The sequence below is a fragment of the Peromyscus maniculatus genome, chromosome 3, assembly GCF_049852395.1.
Source record: "Peromyscus maniculatus bairdii isolate BWxNUB_F1_BW_parent chromosome 3, HU_Pman_BW_mat_3.1, whole genome shotgun sequence".
NCBI classification, from domain to species: domain Eukaryota; kingdom Metazoa; phylum Chordata; class Mammalia; order Rodentia; family Cricetidae; genus Peromyscus; species Peromyscus maniculatus.
The window spans coordinates 9,360,684-9,380,615 of record NC_134854.1 but is presented as its reverse complement, the minus strand read 5'-3'; the positions used below and the strand labels follow the sequence as shown (position 1 = coordinate 9,380,615).

General features: G+C 39.1%; 1 protein-coding gene and 1 long non-coding RNA gene across 4 annotated transcripts in view; one reads left to right on the top strand and one right to left on the bottom strand.

Annotated features, from left to right (window-relative positions):
- Positions 1-2,256: 2,256 nt before the first annotated feature.
- Positions 2,257-5,142, bottom strand: LOC143272264 (uncharacterized). The gene is made up of 2 exons (XR_013049669.1): positions 5,017-5,142; positions 2,257-2,401 (listed from the first exon to the last, which is right to left on the bottom strand). It is a non-coding gene; the product is annotated as an uncharacterized LOC143272264 (long non-coding RNA).
- A 5,263-nt stretch (positions 5,143-10,405) lies between these two features.
- Positions 10,406-19,932, top strand: part of Cftr (CF transmembrane conductance regulator) — a 149,763-nt gene continuing 140,236 nt past the window's right edge. For all 3 annotated transcript variants that reach the window (XR_013049668.1, XM_076566170.1, XM_006991234.4), the window contains exons 1-2: positions 10,406-13,315; positions 13,574-13,736. Coding sequence is in view for 2 of the 3 variants with exons in the window: in XM_076566170.1 (XP_076422285.1) it covers positions 12,721-13,315; positions 13,574-13,736 (758 nt within the window). In the remaining variant the exon portion in view is untranslated. The remainder of the gene's footprint in view (positions 13,316-13,573; positions 13,737-19,932) is intronic.

Here is a 19,932-nt window from a genome sequence, read left to right as displayed (position 1 = left end):
GGACCCTATGGTCACTTTTGCAATGAAAAAAATTGATTGAGAAAAATAAATAAGCAGAAAATTAATTTTGAAAAAGCCCCAAATGAAAAAAAATTGCACTGGAATTGAGATAGTTATTAAATGTTATTAAACATTTATATTGTCAATATTTGCTTGTTGCATAGAAAGGTGGGCCAAAGGTCACTAAAATATTTTTATTTTTTTAAACAAAAGTTTTTTTTTTTTTTTTTTTTTAGAGTTTATTAGAGTTACAGGGATAGAGTTTATTAGAGTTACAGGGATAGAGTTTATTAGAGTTACATGGATAGAGAGTGCACAGGCCTGTGGGAGAGACACGTGCGTGGAGAAGAGAGGAGAGAAGAAGAGGGGTTAAACAAAAGTTTTAAGATAGTTTCAGACTTAACAAAATTTGTGACATTACTAAAACCACACCCAGTTTTACCTGGTAACTTTTTCCATTAGTGTGCTGCATTTGCTACGATTAATGAAGCAATATCAATATATTCAGTATTAACTAAAGTTCATATTTAATTTTATTTTCCAGTTTTATGTAATGACCTTTTCTGCTCAAAGATCATCTTCAGTATTCTACATTGTATTTAGTCCTTATGTCTCATTATATACACTTGGATGTGATCTTCTTAGATTTTTCTTGACAATTTTGAAGTATACTGTTCAGATATTTTGTAGAATATATATTCATTTGGATTTGTCTTTCTCATGATTAGCCTGGGACTGTAATTATTTGGGAGGAAAAAAGCACCATTTTCATCGCCTCCCATCGAGACTGTCAGGATATAGCTCTTGGTGTTGCCATGGATGACCTGGATGAGGTGGTATTGTTGAATTCCTCCACTATAAAGTCATTCCCTTCTCCTTTGTCACCAATACTGTATTTTTTGGAAGGAACTCTTTGTAAGTAGCCCATGCTTAAGGAATGAGGAAGTGAGTTCCACCTCCTTCATAAGAAAGTATCCAATTAATTGTTTGGATTTCTCTATCAGAAGTCAGTTTATTCTCCCCTGTTTATTTAATTGTTGACTTATATCAGTGTTGACTCATGGATATTTATTGTATACTTTTGATTATAATTAAATGCTACTTGATTTATTGTCAAAATTATTCTGGCTTTGGTGATTGGAAGGTTTCGTTTGTGTTCTTGGCTCTCTTTGAGATACTCCTAGCACTGTGAATTTCCTTTTTGCTTTCTTCACTTCCTGAAAAGACACTATATTCTGGGTCAATTTGCATATTTCCTACCTCATTCCTAAAAGGAGTGATGGGACTTTTTATTGGAGAATGATATTTGAAATGGTGATCCAGACATTATGGTGTACTGGGAACTACTGATGAGGTGTCATCGATTTTTAGGTGTGTGTGTATGTATGTGTGTGCGTATTTCCACTGTTTATTAAGTTAACAAGTTCAATAAGAGTTCATGACATATCTTGAATTCTAATTTATTACCATTTTATCTCTTCCCTTTACTTATCTGTAACTTCCCATTCCAACAGTGAGAAACCTGGCTTCCAACATCCACTATCTACTGACTTCAGTTTTCTTTTTCAGAATGTGTACTTAGTGATATCATGATCATCACATGTATTACTGGCAGATGCAAGTTCATTGAAAAGAATAGTACCTATATTGGTTTTCATTCCTCTAACTTGACAAGATTTACTCATTTCCAAATCTTTCTCTTAAATGAAGTTATTTCCTGCTTTTAACTGTAGCTAGAGTTTTCCTGCCTTGCCCACAGTCAGGACAAATCTTTTTCATCCGCCAGTCCCACAGCCGCTCAGACCCAACCAAATAAACACAGAGACTTATATTGCATACAAACTGTATGGCCGTGGCAGGCTTCTTGCTAATTGTTCTTACAGCTTAAATTAATCCATTTCCATAAATCTAGACCTTGCCACGTGGCTGGTGGCTTACCGGCGACTTCACATGCTGCTGGTCAATGCAGTGGCTGGCAGTGTCTCTCTGCCTCAGCCTTCTGCTTCCCAGAATTCTCCTCTCTCCTTGTCCCACCTACTTCCTGCTTGGCCACTGGCCAATCAGTGTTTTATTTATTGACCAATCAGAACAACAGATTTGACATACAGACCATCCCACAGCATTTAACAATTTCCTTTGTTGTATTCTGCCTTGTGTGCTGGTGTCCCTCCTCCTTCTATCTTCTAAATGATTCTTTTTAGTCACATTAAGATATAGTGTTTGCACTGTATAATTCAAATGGCTGAAACAAATGCATAATGTCATATAGGCTTTATTACAGCCATACAGAATAGTTCCACAGCTCTGAACATCCCCTTGTGCTTCAACTCTTCCGTATATTTCTTCTCCACTCCAAGCTCCAGATTTTTTATTTTACCATCTCTACATGGTCACAAATTTCCTAAATGGTATATAATAAAAATAATACAGTTATGTAGACTTTTCGTACTGCTGGTTTTATTATTATTATTACTACTACTACTACTACTACTACTATTATCAATCTGTCTTGAAGTTTAATCCATGTCATTTTCTGGCTTTATAGCTCATTCCTTTTTATTCTATTATGTAGATGTGGCAGGTTTTGTTTTGTTTGTTTGTCTACTTTCTGATCGAACATCACCTTGTTTACTTTTAGCTTTCAGCAATTGTGAACAAAGCTGCTAAATACATTGGGATTCAGATTTTTGTTGTTGTTGTAGACAAAGTTTTCAGGTCAGTTTGATAAATACTTAAGAGAATGACTGTTGGATTATATAGTAAGGCTATATTTAGTACTAGCCGTACCATTGTATATTCTAACCTCACTAGTATTTGTTATCATATTTTAAAATTTTGAACCTAATAAATTGGACTGTTTTCTTTTTGAGTTTTATTTTCCATTATTAATGAAGAAAGTCAATAAAAAGCAATTGTTGAGCCAGGCAGGGGTGGTGCACGTCTTTAATCCCAGTAATCTGGAGGCAGAGCCAGGTGGATCTCTGTGAGTTCAAGGCCGGCTGGGCTACAGAGTGAGTTACAGGAAAAGCTCTAAAGCTACACAGAGAAACCCTGTCTCAAAAAAAAAAAACCAAAAAAACACACACAAAAAAAAAACAAAAAGAAGAAGAAGAAGAAGAAGAAGAAGAAGTCGAAGTCGTCTTTTCTTTCATAACCAGGGGGTGAAGGGGTTGGGGGCAGGTAGGTAGAACAGAGACTCTTCAAAAAGCTATAAAAACAAGTCCAAAATTTAAATTTTGTTACTCTACTGATGATCTCCCAAATTTTGGTTCTATATCTTAGTTCACTCTCAGAGTACCTCTGAGCTTCAAAAATCATATATTCTAAAATAAAGGAAGTCTTAAGTATTATAAAAAAAGCGATAGAAGAGGAAAAGAGACAGAATAGGATCCTGATACTCTCTTTGCTACCTTAGTAGATATCCTTGTCCTGCATCTCTTCCTAGCTTCTTAGAGAAACTACTCTGCAAAAAGACACAGAAGACAACCTTCATCTTTCACATGAGTTCTGTTCATTGGTCTATAGAGCGAGATCCAGGACAGGCATCAAAACTACATGGAGAAACCTTGTCTCAAAAAAAAAAAAAAAAAAAAGATGTCATTGGATGCCCTAGAACTGCTGTAACACAGGGCCGTGAGCTACCATATGTGCACTGGGAAGCAAATCCAGGTCCTTCTAGAAGAGCACCAAGTGCTCTTAAGTGCTAAACCATCTCTCGAGACTCCTGCATATATTTTTTGAGACAGGATTTCACTATGTTGCCCAGATTAACCGTAAGTCTAAGACAATATTTTAGAAGTGAGATGATCTAATGCTTGCTACTTACATATTTGAAGGAAAGAGTATTTTAAATTTATGAGTGACTGTAAAAGCAGATTTTTATAAGAGATTGTATCAAAAGCATTATAGTTATCAGCCATGAATGGGTTTGTATGAGAACACACTTAGGTGAATGAGTAAAGTTCTGATTTTTTGCAGATGCTATTGAATTTTCATCCTTTTTGTCATTGTCACTCTACTGAAAGCAAGTACGGCAAGAGTATAATAATCAAATAGGCTCCTTTTCCCCTCTCCATTTTTGGCTAAAAAATAAATTCCAGAAGTGATTTGTTTTACTATTTGATAAATAACCAACAAGAAGAATTCTAAAAGACAGCAAGAATCATGGCCAGATCAGGTCTTGAAAACTTAGCAGCTCCGTCGCAGCTGTGGCTAGCTCTGTGGCTGGCGAGGAGCCTGCAGCATGGGACTGGATGTTCCCCCATGGCTCTGGCACTCCTCCAGGGAGCTGTCAGTATCTGGGTTCCCACAGTGCTGAGCAGGAGGCAGGTGCAGAAAGGTTCAAGGTTTCTGTTCCCCATTAGAGTTGAGGGCATGCAGTTCATCTGACACGAGGGTGGTGGGGTGGAATTTCTCCTCTGCTGTGAGGGAAGGAAGGGCTGTGCATTGACATAAGTTCCAGAACCTGCTATAGCTCTTCACATTCCTCAGCCTGCCCCTGAGATGAGAGAAGAGTGGCTAGGATCTTTGTAGAACACAGAGGACTGAGATGTTTCCATTTTCTGAAGCTTCTGGATTTTTTTTTTTTAGATGAAAAGCCAAATACAACTCTAAAAATTGTTTCTGTTTTATATTTAAAATTAATATTCTCAGTAAGTAAAAATGAAATGCAATAGAGGTTGCACACACACTTTGTTTTTCAAGAATAACTCAGAATGAATTAGTGCTCGTGGTGAAAGAATGTAGTTATATAAATGGTTCAAAGTTATCTGAGGGAGATATTTTCCTACTCCCAACAGGGCATTTTTGTGCTATATCTGATGGCTCTAGAGAAGATCTTATTTTCAACACTAATCCACAAGTGGGGTAAGGATGCAGTCCTGGGATGTGGGGGTGGGGATAAGCTGGGGGAGACTTGGGGCTACCATATTTTACAGGACCGGGATGAGTATGTGGTCACTGAAGATGACACTGATGCTGAGCAGTTACTTTGAGCTCAGGAAGCTAATGTTTTACCTTGTCTAGATTTCAGTGGAACTTCATTCTAAGATGTTAGACGTTGCAGCACACTGCCATCTCTATTGTATCCCAGCCTGACACAGAGCTGACAGGCTTTCCCAAAACGCTGGTGGAATTAGAAAGGTTCCTTGATCAGGGGATTCATTTCTTTTTCTTTGCTTTGAAAAACATTAGAAATTTGTGTTAAAATTTCTATAGACAGAAATATATGCCCACCTATGCATTTTTCTGTGTTTATACACTAATATGGAGTGTATATAATACCTTTCATTCACTTCTTGGAGTATACATAAGGTCATAGGTCTCACTAAATTTTGAATATTAATGTTATAATAGATCCAGAAATCCCTTTTTAAGAATGTCCTCCACTCCAACTGCCCAGGGTCAGGATTTCCTCATTCCAGTGGCATAATCTCATTTCCACTCAGCAGGGAAGATGAGTGGAGTCTGACCAGTCTAGGCTATTTCTGCTGTTGGGGCTTCTGTTGCTGCCACGTGCCTGATGAAAATAGTTAGTTCTTGGACTTGCTAGGAGAGCTTCAGCGGGAGAGGGAAGGAGATGAGAGGATGATGGGGAGGGGTGAAAATAACAAAAATGCATCCTATAAATATATGAGATTGCCAAAGAAGAAGAGAAAAGAGGCTCTTTCAGTTTCTGCTTCCACTACACCTTATTGGAAAAGACTCTCACCCAGGTCTCAGCTGGTTCTCTCATTCCCATTATTAGTCTTAGCTAGTATTCTCTTATACATGGACTTGTAAAGTCCTTTCTAGAGCCTTCCTAGAGCCTCAAGATGTGTGGGTAAAGCCAAGCTTCCACCTTTAGCTACACAGGCTCATTTCTCACCATGCAGAAGACACTAGCTTGAAAGCTTCCCTCTAATGGTGGAATGGGTTCTCCTTTGGGATGTCTGATACCTCTTTCTGAGCACTTCAAGAAAGTCATCTGAAAACTCAAGTGAATACCAATTACAATGAACCTCAGAAGAAATAGAGGGGGCAATCCTCATCAAGTCACAGGGAAGACCTTATTCTGTTTTTGCTTCCTTCCTATTTACATCCTGGGTTCCATCCCTATTTCCATCTAGGAACTGGGTCTACTCAATAAAGTCCAAAGAAAAAGAAAGGAAACATTCTCTTGGTGATAAGTCCTTGTTTTCATCCACACAGAGAAGCAGGAGCACAGTGGTAAAAGGCAGGTCCTCTCAGTTAGTCAAGACTGTTGCTCCTGTTCTAGCTATATACGGAACAGTGACTACGCATTCACCTGTGGGGCACACCATTGACTTTATTCAAATTCACGTGCTCTCTCTTGAATTTATGTAGTGTTCACTTTTTGTACCTTAATTTCTTCATTTGAAAACATGTATTTTTGTGATTGGAACATACTAATTTTACAGTATTTCCTAAGACATACAATGATGTATACAACCTACAAGTACTTTCTTGCAAAGATAGTACCAAGCTAAATTTAGTTTTAATTCACTAATAATGGAATCTGTATTTGAAGGTAAAACTTTACAGTGGTCAAATTTGTTTAGATGAAAAATGATGTAAATTCATCAATTTGATTTTATTTCATTAGCATGATTATGCTTCCAGAAACATGTAAACATCCATATGTCTTTAAATACAAGTTTTGTGCATATAAAAGAGAACCTTAAATACCTGCCATCCTTTGTCAGGGTTGCTGCTTGATAGCTGTACAAGCAAAAGAGCAATCCCAGTTGCTGTTAGCTCCCACAATGCAAAGAGGGCCTAATCACTGAGCAGGAGTGGCTTGTCCTTTTGACCATTTGGATTAATCACCATAGCTGCACCAATCACAGTGAACATGAAGATCAGTAAATAGCCATCAGAGAGCCCTGAAACAACAAGGTCTTTTAGACTGTCTATGAGTATGACTAAACCATGAAAGAGAACTTTAAACCTGTGAATTTTCAATTTTAGCCTTCTAGGCCAAAAATTATTTAATGGGTAACTGTTTTTACTTTCTGTCCTTCATACCCCCTTTAAATAAAAATTAGTACAAAATGAACATAAAGTGAATTTTAATAAATTGAGTTGAAATTGTTGAACATGATGACAGTGTAACAGATAACTCTGTAAATCTCTGTGTACAGCTCTTCCATAAATGAGTTGGGGGGGTTCTTTCCAGTTAAACATGTATTATCTTCTAGATGTTAGACAGAGGATCATATATTGTACTGAACTTTGATAAACCAAGGCTTTAAGAATTATGATCAGGACCCATGTGCAATAAATATTTCCATCAATCTATGTTCATAATCTACATTTCTAATTTACTATGTTACCTGCTTGATTGTAAATCATCCACTTAGAGGGGAAGTTAGAAATAAGTCAGTTATCTGCTGTTGTTTTTACTGTGCTTCACTGACTAGTTAAATGAAACATATAGGTGCCCTAGACCTTATGGAAAAAGTCTCATCATTTTCCCCTTTGGATTTCAAACTTATCAAACTATTTTTTCAGTTGTGTAGGTAACATCTGGCTTCCAGCATGAGGTCACCAATACAATTTAACTTGCTGTTAAGAATTCTCTTGTTTGTGTGAAAGCTTCAGGGGAAAATAAGAGGAGAATGAATATAAAGAAGAGAACATTTCAGGACCACAACTTTAGGAAATCCCAGAACATTTATTAGTTTCTATCTTGGTGACATAATATTAGGCAGAGAGGGCCTAATCACTGAGCAGGAGTGTTCTGAATATTGTTTGTAATTGTTCCAGCTCATTAGTAGCATTAATGATGTTCCTGTTCGACATAGCTGTAGGATCTTTTAGACTTTCTGTATAAGGAAACCTTTAAAATTCAGAAGACGTGCCAGGGTACCAAATTCCATCTGGTCTCAGTTGTTAACAAATATCCCACTGTTGAGCTGAAAATCAGAGGAACCAGGAAGCAGAACTAGAAAAAGTCTTCAGCGTGAAGAGGTCAAAAGTGTGTCTATAAAATGCAGCTTTGCATATAAATCAAAATTATCTTACCCTTGTAAGAGTATTTGACTTACTCACTTTCCTGCCAGTTTTATCCAGCCAAATAACATCAAAAGGAGTGGGAACCAAAGTCCTGAGACCTCTGATAGTCTCAGCTTTCTGTAGTAGTTCATTTTGCAACTAAGGGCCAATTTTCAGCCCTTTCCCCTAGATATATGGTACTCTTTTGAGATGATGTTTGTTACTACTTGGGGATTGTGAACTGGTTTTAGTAACACTTTTGAGTAGAGGATAGAGATGCTACTAAACATCCACTTCAAAGCATAACTCAACCATGTGTGTAATGGCACAGAGCTAGAGACATTTCTCTCCTAACCCACTAAATAAATATCTAGTTTGGGAGAGTGATTAATCATTTTTAGGAAAGAAACTTTTCTTAAGGGTAAACTTATTTCAAGTCGCACAGTTAAGTAATTGGTGGTACCAGGTTTGAGAACTTAGCTTTTGTTTCCTTAAAGCTCAAGTGCCTTTTATACACTCTGGTACAGTTTCCAGAGAAAAATTGATGACTATGAGTAAATTCTGAGTTTGTTGCAGATACTATCCCACTCTGTGTATCAACCATACTATCAGGCTCCTTTTCCCCAAAAGCTTAACAGCAGCTATTCCTGCTTGAGTATCTTCAGACCCCTTTAGGATGTCATCTCATCTATTAAGTCAGGAACTACGAGAGAGAATGATTGCTTGGTTGTCCTTGCTGCATTACTCATAAGGAATGAGTTAAAATGAAGCAGGGTACGTGGAAGCAGAATTCTATGTGTATATCAAGTATGTGTGTGTGTGTGTGTGTGTGTGTGTGTGTGTGTGTGTAAACAGATTTGTTGGACCAAATGTAAAAGATGGCCAACTGGGCTGTGTACCAGGGTATCTCCTTCCAGCCTTAAACAGCGTTGTAAGCCTGTGATATGTATTTGTGTCATGAATGATCCTTGTGACAAGCTGTGGAGGAGCTGTGATTGCCCCTGCCTTCTGCCTTTGATAAGTTTTTAAGCACAGCCATACTGTACATGTGAAGCTGGTGAGGTCTGCCTTTATTTTGGGAGCTTATCTTGCTGTGGAAGGACATTCTCATCCTTCTACTTCTCTAGATTTCAGTGGATCCACAGTTGCTACCCACTTAGGACAGAACTCCCTCAGGAAAGATTTGGATACACTCAAATTATGCTGAACATGATGGATCAAAGTGAGGTGTAGTATGAGTGCACTCGTAGGATCTCTGATGGGGAGAACTTCAGCCATTCTCTAGCTGGTGGACAAGCATATGACAGGAAGCTTATATTGCTAAGGTCATTTGTAGAAAGCGCCTGGCACACTGGTGAGCGAGCGTACAGTAGGTGCCAAATAGATATGGATTCCTTTTCTCCTTTCTTTTCATCCACTTTCCTACTCTTCCTTTCTCTCTTCCTCTGGCAGTCCTCTCTTCTTAGTATACCTTTAGAAGTATGACACAAGAGTGCCTGTTACTCATCTGTACTGAAGATCAGCTCTTGCCAAAATGTCAGTCAATCCTGCAGACCATTGTCTGAGTCCACCACTGAGTCCCAGGGCTCAGAAAAGACTGCTTAGCTTCAAGTGCCATTTTCCTCTTTTATTATTACTGATTGATCACTCTGTGACTAGGACCTAGGATGTGGTATATGCTAAATAATGCTCTGCCACTGAGTTGCACCCCTAGCCACCTCTGTTATTATTAGCCAGAAAACTTAATTTGGAAATTAATAAATCTTTGTTCCTCAGGTTCTTCCTCTGCAGCACATGATATTAGTTACCTGTTCATGAATGTGTCCTAAGGATTAAATGAGGCGAATCACTGTATGTTTGTAATTGTATTCAGGATATATAGTAAATGTCTAATGAATGTAAGCTGTTGTAATAATGTTATAGGATGATATGAGCTGGTATTTGATTATCTTGAAGAGAAAAGTCACTATAGCTTACTCTCACCTCTTCTGTTCATCCTGAGATTTCCCTTGAGATTCTCATTCACAACCTTATTTACATCTGAACATTTTTCTAATGCATTTTCACACTTGTATCAGGTACAAATAGATACAAATTCTGTATATCATATCTCAATTACTTCACTTGGACATGTCTACTTTGTTGAAATCTTCTCCCCAAACAAGTTTGGGATGTGATGTTTTATTATAAAAATCCAGGGTGTTCCTGTGCTCATGTGTATACACTTAGAATGGATTATAATGTTTACATAACATTTATCAAAGATGTATATTTCTAGTGGCTTCTTGGTCTGTAGGTTTCTGCTTTCCCGTCTTATTGTTGAGCAGGTGTAGAAGTTTTAACTCCATGAAACTAATCTGGGGAGAAAGAAAGCTGTGGTGACAGAATGTGAATACATGATGGGAGATTTGAGTAGAAGTAATGCTGCACACTGATGGGACTGAATGCTTGGGACCACAGCTGACTTTGAATCCACTAATCCAGACACTTATTCACTTGGATGCTTCATCAACTGGAAATGGCATAATAGGCATGCTGACATATACTCACATGGCTGTTGAAAGAATGATCCCTGGGAAATGCCAGAACTAATTAACTTTTCATTGTCCTTTCAAGAGGAAGCAGCTTGGGATCTGAAGTTTTAGAGCTTGGTCAGCTTTGATTGAAAGTGATGAACTTATGTCTTCATCTTAGAGTCACATGGTGGTGAGAACAAAGAGGAACTGATAAGAGATTAATTTCAGAATCTGTGCATCACATGTGATGGGTCACACTAGTACGTAGACACAACAGAGGAGGGTGGGGATAGGACAGGACGAGTTCAGGAGCATAGCTGGGCAAAGTCAATGTGAGTACTGAGTTTCAACGTTGTCTGTCATAATGGAGAGAGAAAAACACAAGTACAGTACTTCAGAACACTGAGCTAGAAAATGCTGAAGCTTCCCCTACTGTCTGTAAGAACTTTATCAATTTGCTATTCTTTTTAAAATCAAATTTAGGACACTGAAAATTAAATGTCTTTACAACTGTTTTAAGATAAGGAAAAAGGGTAATGTAGTTACGGGAAGTAGAGCTGTAAAGCCTCTTGGTCATGATTCATTAATTTAAATGTATTTTCTTGTTTCAGCAGTATTATGAAATACATATTTTATTTGTGTTGTTAGTTGGATGTCCCCAAGTCAAAAATCAGATAATCCACAAGTAAACACCCCTGTGTTTAGATGGTGAGGCAAGAATCAGGCCAGAACATTTTAATTTTTGATTCTTTTTAAATATCAGACTCTAACCTTGGAACACTCAGCCCTAAATGGTATATCTCCATCAAATCCCTCTCCTCAGGGCTCAGAGAACCCTGTAGAAGAGAAGGCATGAAGAGTGTAAGAGCCAGAGGGGATGGAGAACACCATGAAAATAAGGCCCTCTAAATCAACATGAGCAAAGCTCCTATGAACTCACAGAGACTGAGGCAGTAGGCACAGGGCTTGCCTGGCCTGTACCGGCTCCTCCCAGTGTATATTATGGCTTTGAGATTAGTGCTTCCTCTTGAAAGGACGATGAAAAGTTAATTTTCTTTCTTGTGCCTTCCTTCTCTTAGGCTGTTTTCTGGTTGTTTTGTCCAATTCCGATGTGTTAGTTTTTGTTTTATTATATTACATTACATTATTATTCCTTAGTAGCCTGATTTCTAATGAGAGACAGAAAGGGAGTGGTTCCAGATAGAAGGGGACGTGGGGAGGAACTGGGAGGAGCAGAGGGAGAGAAAACAGTAATCAGGATATATTTTCTGAGGGTAAAAAAAAAATCTATTTTCTTTTTGGTTTGTTGAGACAGGATTTCTCTGTGTAGTCCTGGCTTCCTGGAGCTTGCTTTGTAGACCAGGCTGGCCTCGAACTCAGAGATCTGTTCCATCACTGCTTGGCTAAAAAGAAAATTCTATTTTCAATAAAAGGAAAAATATAATTCAAATTCTATTATACTTGTTTTGGCATAACAGGGTTCAGTAATTTAAGGGTTGGTCTTTTAAAACCCAGCAGGTTTTTCTGTTGGACACAAAATTCTCACACCAAAAGCTTGGAAGGAAGGCACATAGCCTGGAAAACTCTCAAAGCTCTCAGGGAGCTAAAGACACAGGCAGGCATTTCTCTCAGGGAGCTCTTGGTGAACAGGATACCTTTGCTTCAGTGACCCTGGGTTTCTGTCAGTGTCTTAGTCGAGATATTATGCTTAGCAAGACTAGGAAATCTAAAGGAAGGTCATTTAGTAGACAATCCACTTGTGACTCTTAGCACACACACGTAAAAGCCTTCTGAAACACAAACCACAGCATACACTGAACAAACACATCCTGAGTGGAAAGTGGGGACAGCAGTAACTCCCTTTGTCCTCAGGGACTATGGCTGTAATTATGGCCTATCAGGACATTGTGATTTGGTGTATGACACACATGTACCTCATAGGGGAAAGCAGTAGCTCCCCTTTCCTTGGTAGGGCTTTTGCAGTAATTATGACATGTCAGGGGATTGTGACATATGTGTATGACACACATGTATCTCATAGGAGTCTGTGCCGCTACGGCTACCCCAGAGCCTTCAGTCAAGAGAGCTTCGGTCCTGTCCAGCTCTTGAAGGGCTTGCTGAGGTGGATGCCTCAGACTACCCTGGAACTTTACAGCTTTCTGAGTCTGTGCTTTGATACAGAGGAGCCAAATTTTCATCTTTGTTCAAAATGGATCTTGAAAAGTTAACTGTAACTCAGCCAGAAGCTAAGGAGACAGCAGGAAGGAGAGAAAGAGGAGAAAGAGATGAAGGCAGAGGAGGAGAGGGAAGAGAAGAGGGAGAAAGAGAAGGAAAGGAAGAAAGAGAAGAAAAGGGAGAAAGAGAGGAAGGAGTAGAAATAGATGAAGAAAGAGATGAAGGAGGAAGAGATGAAGACGGAGAAAGAGACGAGGGCAGAGGAGGAGAGGGAAGAGAAGGAGATGGAGGAGGAGAAAGAGACCGAGGAAGAGAAAGAATTGAAGGCGGACAAGAACGAAGAGAAAGAGAGGGGGAAAGCAATGAAGGAGGAGAAAGTGGAGAAGGAGGAGAGAGAGAAGGAGGAGGAGAAAGAAAAGGCAGCGAAGAGGGAGAAAAAGAAAGAGTTGAAGGAGGAAAAGAAGAAGAGGGAGAAAGAGAAGGAAGAGCCGGAGAAGAAAGGCTCAAGGAAGCCAAGGGGGTCAGTGGGTGGTCCTTGGTCCCACCTGTGAAGACTTGCAAGTCCCACAGATTGGCCGGCGGTTTCCTGGGCCTGATGTCTGAGGTGCCACAGCTGCTGCAGCCTGAAGGTAGGGGCGCGGGGGGCGCTGGAGGGCGCCGGGAGTGAGAGCCGGGAAAAGGAGGCGCGGGCGGCATGCGCAAGGCGCGCAGGAGGAAGGAGCGCACGGGGCGGGCGCGGGGCGTGGAGAGCAGCGACTGTGGGGCTGGGCTAGCCGGCGCTGGCTTTTAACCTGGGCTGTGGAGGCGGGCGAAGAAGGCAGAGGGAAGGGGAGGTGTGTGGGACCCAGTTGGTTGGGGGGAATTGGAAGCAAATGACATCACCGCAGGTCCGAGAAAAAGGGAAGAGCCAAAAAGATCGATTGTGTCCTGGATATACAGAGGTCGAGTGCAACCTTTACTTGTCGGGACACAGACCTCAGTGCACCACGGAGACATCATGCAGAAGTCGCCTTTGGAGAAAGCCAGCTTTATCTCCAAACTCTTTTTCAGGTGAGAGGGTGTCCAGCGGATCTTTGCAGGTGTGCCCATGCCAGAGAAAGGAATGAATATGGGCAGGCTTTGGGAAAACAGGAAGAGATTTTTGTTGTTTTCGTTTTGTTTTTAAAGGTGTGTTGTCATTCATTGTTTTAAAGAAAATGTGTGTTTTGTAGAATAAAATGAAGCTGATTAGACAGAAAACAAAATCTACTTGCAACTGAGAATCAGACTTGAAACACCTAAATATATTGCAGAGCAATAGATTTCTTGAGGCTTTTTTTCCTGAAAAAGTTGTAAATAATAAATTTGCTTAATAAAAAATTCTTAAGATTGGTTCATTGTTTTCTCCCCAGGAAGCTTGTCTGCAGGTGTCATACATGTATGTAGTAGGTGCTCAGAAAACATTTGTTGACTGAATTACTAAAGTCGAGGAAGTATATTGTACTTTTTGCTGTTGTAATATTGAGTAAGTCTAGCATGCTCACCACAGTTACATTATTCTTTTTAAGAATGTGAACAAGTCAGTTAAAATATTTATCTTTAAGAAGCAGAAATATTAAAAGCAATGCATTTAAAAAAGCAGTTACCATGGGGATATGAAGCTGGGATTCTAGCTACTGAAATGATATCCATTGACACTCAGGACATTGTTCTCTTAACCGACATTGCATGGTATGAGCCAAAAACCTCAGTCTAGTGGGGTTTTAAAATTAGAGTCGAAGTTGGAAGACCTCAGCAAGAATAATTAGGCACTTTGCCTTTGACGTGCTCTGCGGTACTTCATCTACCCCGTTCCCTAGTGTGAATGAATGAAAAGGACAGCTCTCTCAGGGGACCTCACTTGACTCACAGCTCCTCAGTGAATCAGCAAACGAAAGGATCACAAGTGTCACATACATTCTAAATGTGCCCCGTGGTGTGGGTAGGAGGCAAGGCTCAGCTTTCAGTCTTCCTGATGTTCTTCCCTTTGCTGCAGGTTAGAGCTCAGGGCTGAGGACAAGAGCCTCTGTAGGAGAGCTCCTCCCGGTGGACGGGAGAGAAGGTCTTTGGAATTACCTTTGTATTCACAGTGCCTTGATCTATTTGCCTACTATTCACAGCATCATAGTGTTAATTGTCATAAGTTGTACACTTTTATGAGAGCGTTTTTGAGGAACCTAAATGTCAATGTCTGAAAAGTCAAGTCTTCAGGAGAATGAATGTCTCTTGTGTACTTTTCCCACTTAGTAGTAAGAAAGAAACTTAGACTGTTCATTTATCAGTGTTTCAAAAATCTCCCCATTTTATAACCCACCTAATTTAGTTTAGTGTGCTTTACAAATGCTCTTAGGTTGATTTGGAATGGAAAAATATTATAATGGCTGTGAAATTTGTTAAGAGCATACTTATTTCTGTTCTCCAAACGATTTCATAACCAGTTGCTTTAAGAATAGGTGTATTTTTAAGAGTTAAGTTCCTACTATTTATAGGAACTGACATTCAGCTAAAGTACCAGTCAGTGATTAGAAACTTCCTTCTGGACTGTACTTTCAAAGGCGGAACCTTTTGTCCACTGGACTAGACAGTGCCGCCTAGTGTCAAGGACAGTGGGCTCTGGGTTCCTTTTGCCCAGACTTAGGCTTGCTTAGGCGGCAGGTCCTTTCACATCTCTGTGTTCTGTGTGACTTGACTTTGAAAACTTGAAGGCTGTCAATCTGCATATAACATAGTGGTTAATCTGTTGAGGAATATGGCCTGGGCTTACTGGGGAAATGCTAGCTGCTATGGTTACTTTCTGTGTTCTTTACAGTACCATGCTCCTCCTCCGTGTAAGACAATGAGTTTACTTCTGTTGGGTATAATTTTGTGACTATCAACCTGTATATGTGATGTGTATGTGCATCATATGTTTGAGTAGTTAATGTAGGGGATGATCTCATCTAATATGGATTTACTAGATATTTAGGGGAAAGCCATATGCTCAGATCTCCTTAAATGTCTTGGAGTTTGACTTTCTGAGTACTGTCCCATCAGTTTTCGGGTCATAAAAGACTAAAAAAAAAAAGCTGAATTACATCTATCCACTATTATGGTCTGGGTTATGAATTATGTTAAGTATCATTTTAATTATCTCGGTTATGTCACTGTAAAACCAAAAGAAGTTTAATAAAAATATACATACTTTTTTTTTTGTTTGTTTTTGGTTTTTCAAGACAAGGTTTCTCTGTAGCTTTGGAGCCTTTCCTGGAACTCAACTCTGTAGCTCAGGCTGGCCTTGAACTCCACCTAGAGATCCACCTGCCTCTGTCTCCTGAGTGCTGGGATTAAAGGTGTGCGCCACCACCGCCCAGCAGTACTTTTTATTTTTGCAAGAGTTTGCAGCAAGTAAAAATTTGGAAGACATTGGAACTTTCCTAACACAGAAGACAATTTTAACCATGAAAATTTCGAGTATTTTGTGACCTTCTTGGAAAACACATACATTAACTTGAAGATATTATGATAACATTTATGGAATAAATTGTTTTTAAACAAGTGGTGATATATTTGCATAGAATTTATGATGCATACTTTAATGGGATTAATTTATAAAAACCTTTGATTTGGAGAAATTTTTGAAGTTTACATTTTTATATAACTGTAATAATAAGATCATGCCTGATGTGTACCTGTTAGTGTGTATGTGCATGTGTATGGTGTGTATGTGTGTTTGTGTGTGTAGGCCAGAGGGCAATATAAGGTGTCATCCTCAGAAAGCCCATAATCTCCTCTGAGACAGGTCTCTCATTGACCTGAATTTCACCAATTATGTTAGACATGCTTGCCAGGGAGCCCGAGGGTCCTCCCACCTCTGCCTTCCCAGCACTGGGATTATAAGCGTGTGCCACCTTGCCCACCTTTTTACTTGGGTGCTTGGGATTGAACTCAGGTCTTCATGCTTGTGAAGCACTTCACTGACTGAGCTATGAATACTTACAGAATATTGGGTAGCAATATATCCATTCTGTTTCTGATCCATGAACACTTTTGTTTGTTGGGCAAGACTTAGGCTATGCAAATCCAAAGGCCAGTTTTGATGTACTGATGGTTTAGGTAGTCATGGTATTTAGAAAACCTGGGAGAGCTGAATTCCACGTGTTCTTTAGTTAGTTGATAGAGGCCATCCAGTGGCTATCCCTCCAGGTTTCCATGCTATCGTTTGGCTTTTTCTCCATTAGGAGTTAGATGAAGCCACATCTAGAATGGGGACCGTCTATTTGGACATTGTACAAATGCTGGATCTGTACCAGCCCCTTGGGACTCTCTTATGTTTCTTCTTCCTTTGCTGACCATGTTTTGATATTACACAACTCGAGTTTTCAACTTGGGATATATGTTAGTTTCATGTCAGTTTTGCTTGACTTAATGCACATATCTAAGAGCACCTCCTGTACATGATGTGATGAAAATTGTCATTTATAGTATGTATTATAATAAACATCTTGATACAGTTAAATTTATTTTAATTGATGTCACAATTATTAAAATTTCTCCCATGGTTTTACAGTGCATATTACACAATACACTTTTAATATTCAATCCCTTGCTACCCAGAGCAGAGGAAGCTATTATTTTAAAAATAACTTCATCAGCATGTTGTTTGATGTAACAATGAAATACCCCTCAGTGCACACTTAATGCTGATACACAGGGGAAGTCAAGGCTTTTGGTTTTCTTCATGGAAGTTGGGCTTGCTGTGATAATATTCAGTTTATAAGTGTTGAAACTTGTTTAAGAGGTCCACGAATGAATACTACCATAAAGTATATTATTATCGCTAATGTCCTTTCACAAGAACCTATCATTTCAGTGTGATAGCACTATAGATAAGTATAGGATTGGTAAACCATAAGGAAAGGGCGTTAACCATTTAGCATGCAGTTAGACATCATTTGTTGAAACCTTTAAATACCCGTGAGTCAGCAGCAGTTTTGGCCATTTTGATCTTCTGTTCCCTGATGCATCTTGTGTGGAGCGTTTCCTCAGAGCCAAATCCCTGCAAAGCAATGAGTTTAAGAGGGGTAAATTATGAAAGAAGTCTTAACTGTTTGGAGACACTGACGGGGTGATTTCATAAATAGCATTATCACAGAAGGAAACATTATTTTAGTGGCTTCCCTTCAGCACTTAAGAATGGAATGGATGCAGCATGTAAGTTGTTTTCGTTTTGTTTTGTTTTGTTTTGTTTTGTTTTGTTTGTTTTTCTGAGTCAAATCAGCATTACAAAGTGGCCTTTTCATAGACTTGATTATCAGAGAATTTGGGCTTTTAGCAAGAATCCTGTAAAAGTTTATTTTTCTAATAGGTGGCTTATATTTCTTCAGAGCTTTTAAAGATGTGGGTTTTACAACTGTGTCCATGTGCTGAGGCTTGTCAAATTTTCTGTGCAGCTTATTAATAGCTATCTGTTGGCATTAAGGGCTATTTGACATTGTAAAGTAACTTTTGTATTGTAGTATTCAGACCATTTCAGGACTCCTGGATCACATGGTTTTAATAACTATCTCTTGTTGAAATTGTATACATTGTGGTCAACTCTAGAGACCCATGTATATTATATATTGATGATGTTTAGCATTCCTGACATGGTGACAATCATTCTGATAAAATGGATCAAGGGAAACAACTGTTGACCCATTTTCAATAGAGTAAGTATTTCTTGGGATTGTCCTTGTGATGCTTATGGCTGACCCTTTAGAAGATGACTTGATGACTCTTTGATCTAGGGTGAGGAGATGGTTTGGAGATTTTTGAAGTCTTTGGCATTGTTAGGATTCTCAGCCAGGAAGACATTCTCTTGATATTGTTAGATAATCTGCCACAAAGAGCCACATCTCTTATTTCCTTGTAGGTCATGATTCAGAGCAATTTTTGAAGGACGCTTTAATTCATTTATTCAGCACTGCTGTATTCTGTGCTAGGCATTAAGGTGGTAGAGGTGTTGCCTTATGAACAAATAAATATCTTAACACTGAGCATCTTAAGGGCTTGTAGAAGCCTTCAGCAGAGACCCCCTAAGCCAGACTGATGCTTGGCCAGGCTAGTTTGCTGGAGATATATTCTTGTAGTCACACCCAGAGGAAGTCATTCTGCAAGTATTATCTAGACAAAGAAAATGGGAATGAGTTCAGAGAAAGATGAAACACAGAACAGACTGTAGTTAGGAATGATGGAAAGACCAAGCAAGAGACCTTCGGGGCTTCAGAGAAGGTCTTGAGTTTGTCCTGAAAACATGTGAAAGAGATGTAGGAGGTAGGTTTGGAAACTATCAAGGGGCTAGATCACCAGGGACTTGGTAAAGTCCTTAGTGCTTTATCATACTGCCAGCAAGAAGGGACAGGATTTATGCAGGTAGGGATGTGACCGTGTCAAGCTTGTTGCAGTTTTGTAAAAGAAATGATGACTTTTAAAAGAGTGGCAGAAGGAATAGAAAAAGGCATGGGTTTGAAAGATGTTCAGGAAGTAAAATAGACACGTTTCTTAACTAGAGGTAGAAGGTGAAAGAGAGAAGAAGAAAGAGGTGGATTGGTAGACTGGGAGGATAGCATGGAGGGTGATGGGTCTTATGAAATGAAATGATTCAACTGGAGAAGAAGCCTGCCTGGTGTGAGGATGGAAGCTTGGTTAAGTCCTGCATGTCTATCAAATGAAAAAGCAAATGGCAAGGTGGCATTAGACAGTCATTTGAATACGTTCTTTGACTTATCAGTACTTTCTTTTCAATAAGTAATAATTAGGCAGAACTAATATTTTATTTGGCAGTACTGGGGACTGAGCCCCCGACCCATGTGCTCAGCTACATCCCCAACCCTGAAAAAATACTTACTAACAAAGAAATAACTTAGTTCAAAGGCAGATTTATAATCTAAAAACTCACATTTGCTTTGCTACTCCATTTCATCTAATGTCTAGTAGTCACTGTTTTCTTAGCACACACACACACACACACACACACTCTCACTCATACATACACACATAAGTATATGTATATTTGCACTGTGAAAAAGAGTGCAGAAAACCAGCAAATTTCCTGCGGGTTAATTAGATTAAAAAACCATCATGGATCAGAGTCAGTAATAGAGTAAGACATTATCTATTTCCATAATTTAATTCAGTACATCAAATACATAACTACAATGAGACCTGAAATTTTATTCACTATATTAAGAGTTTATAGAATTGTTGAAAT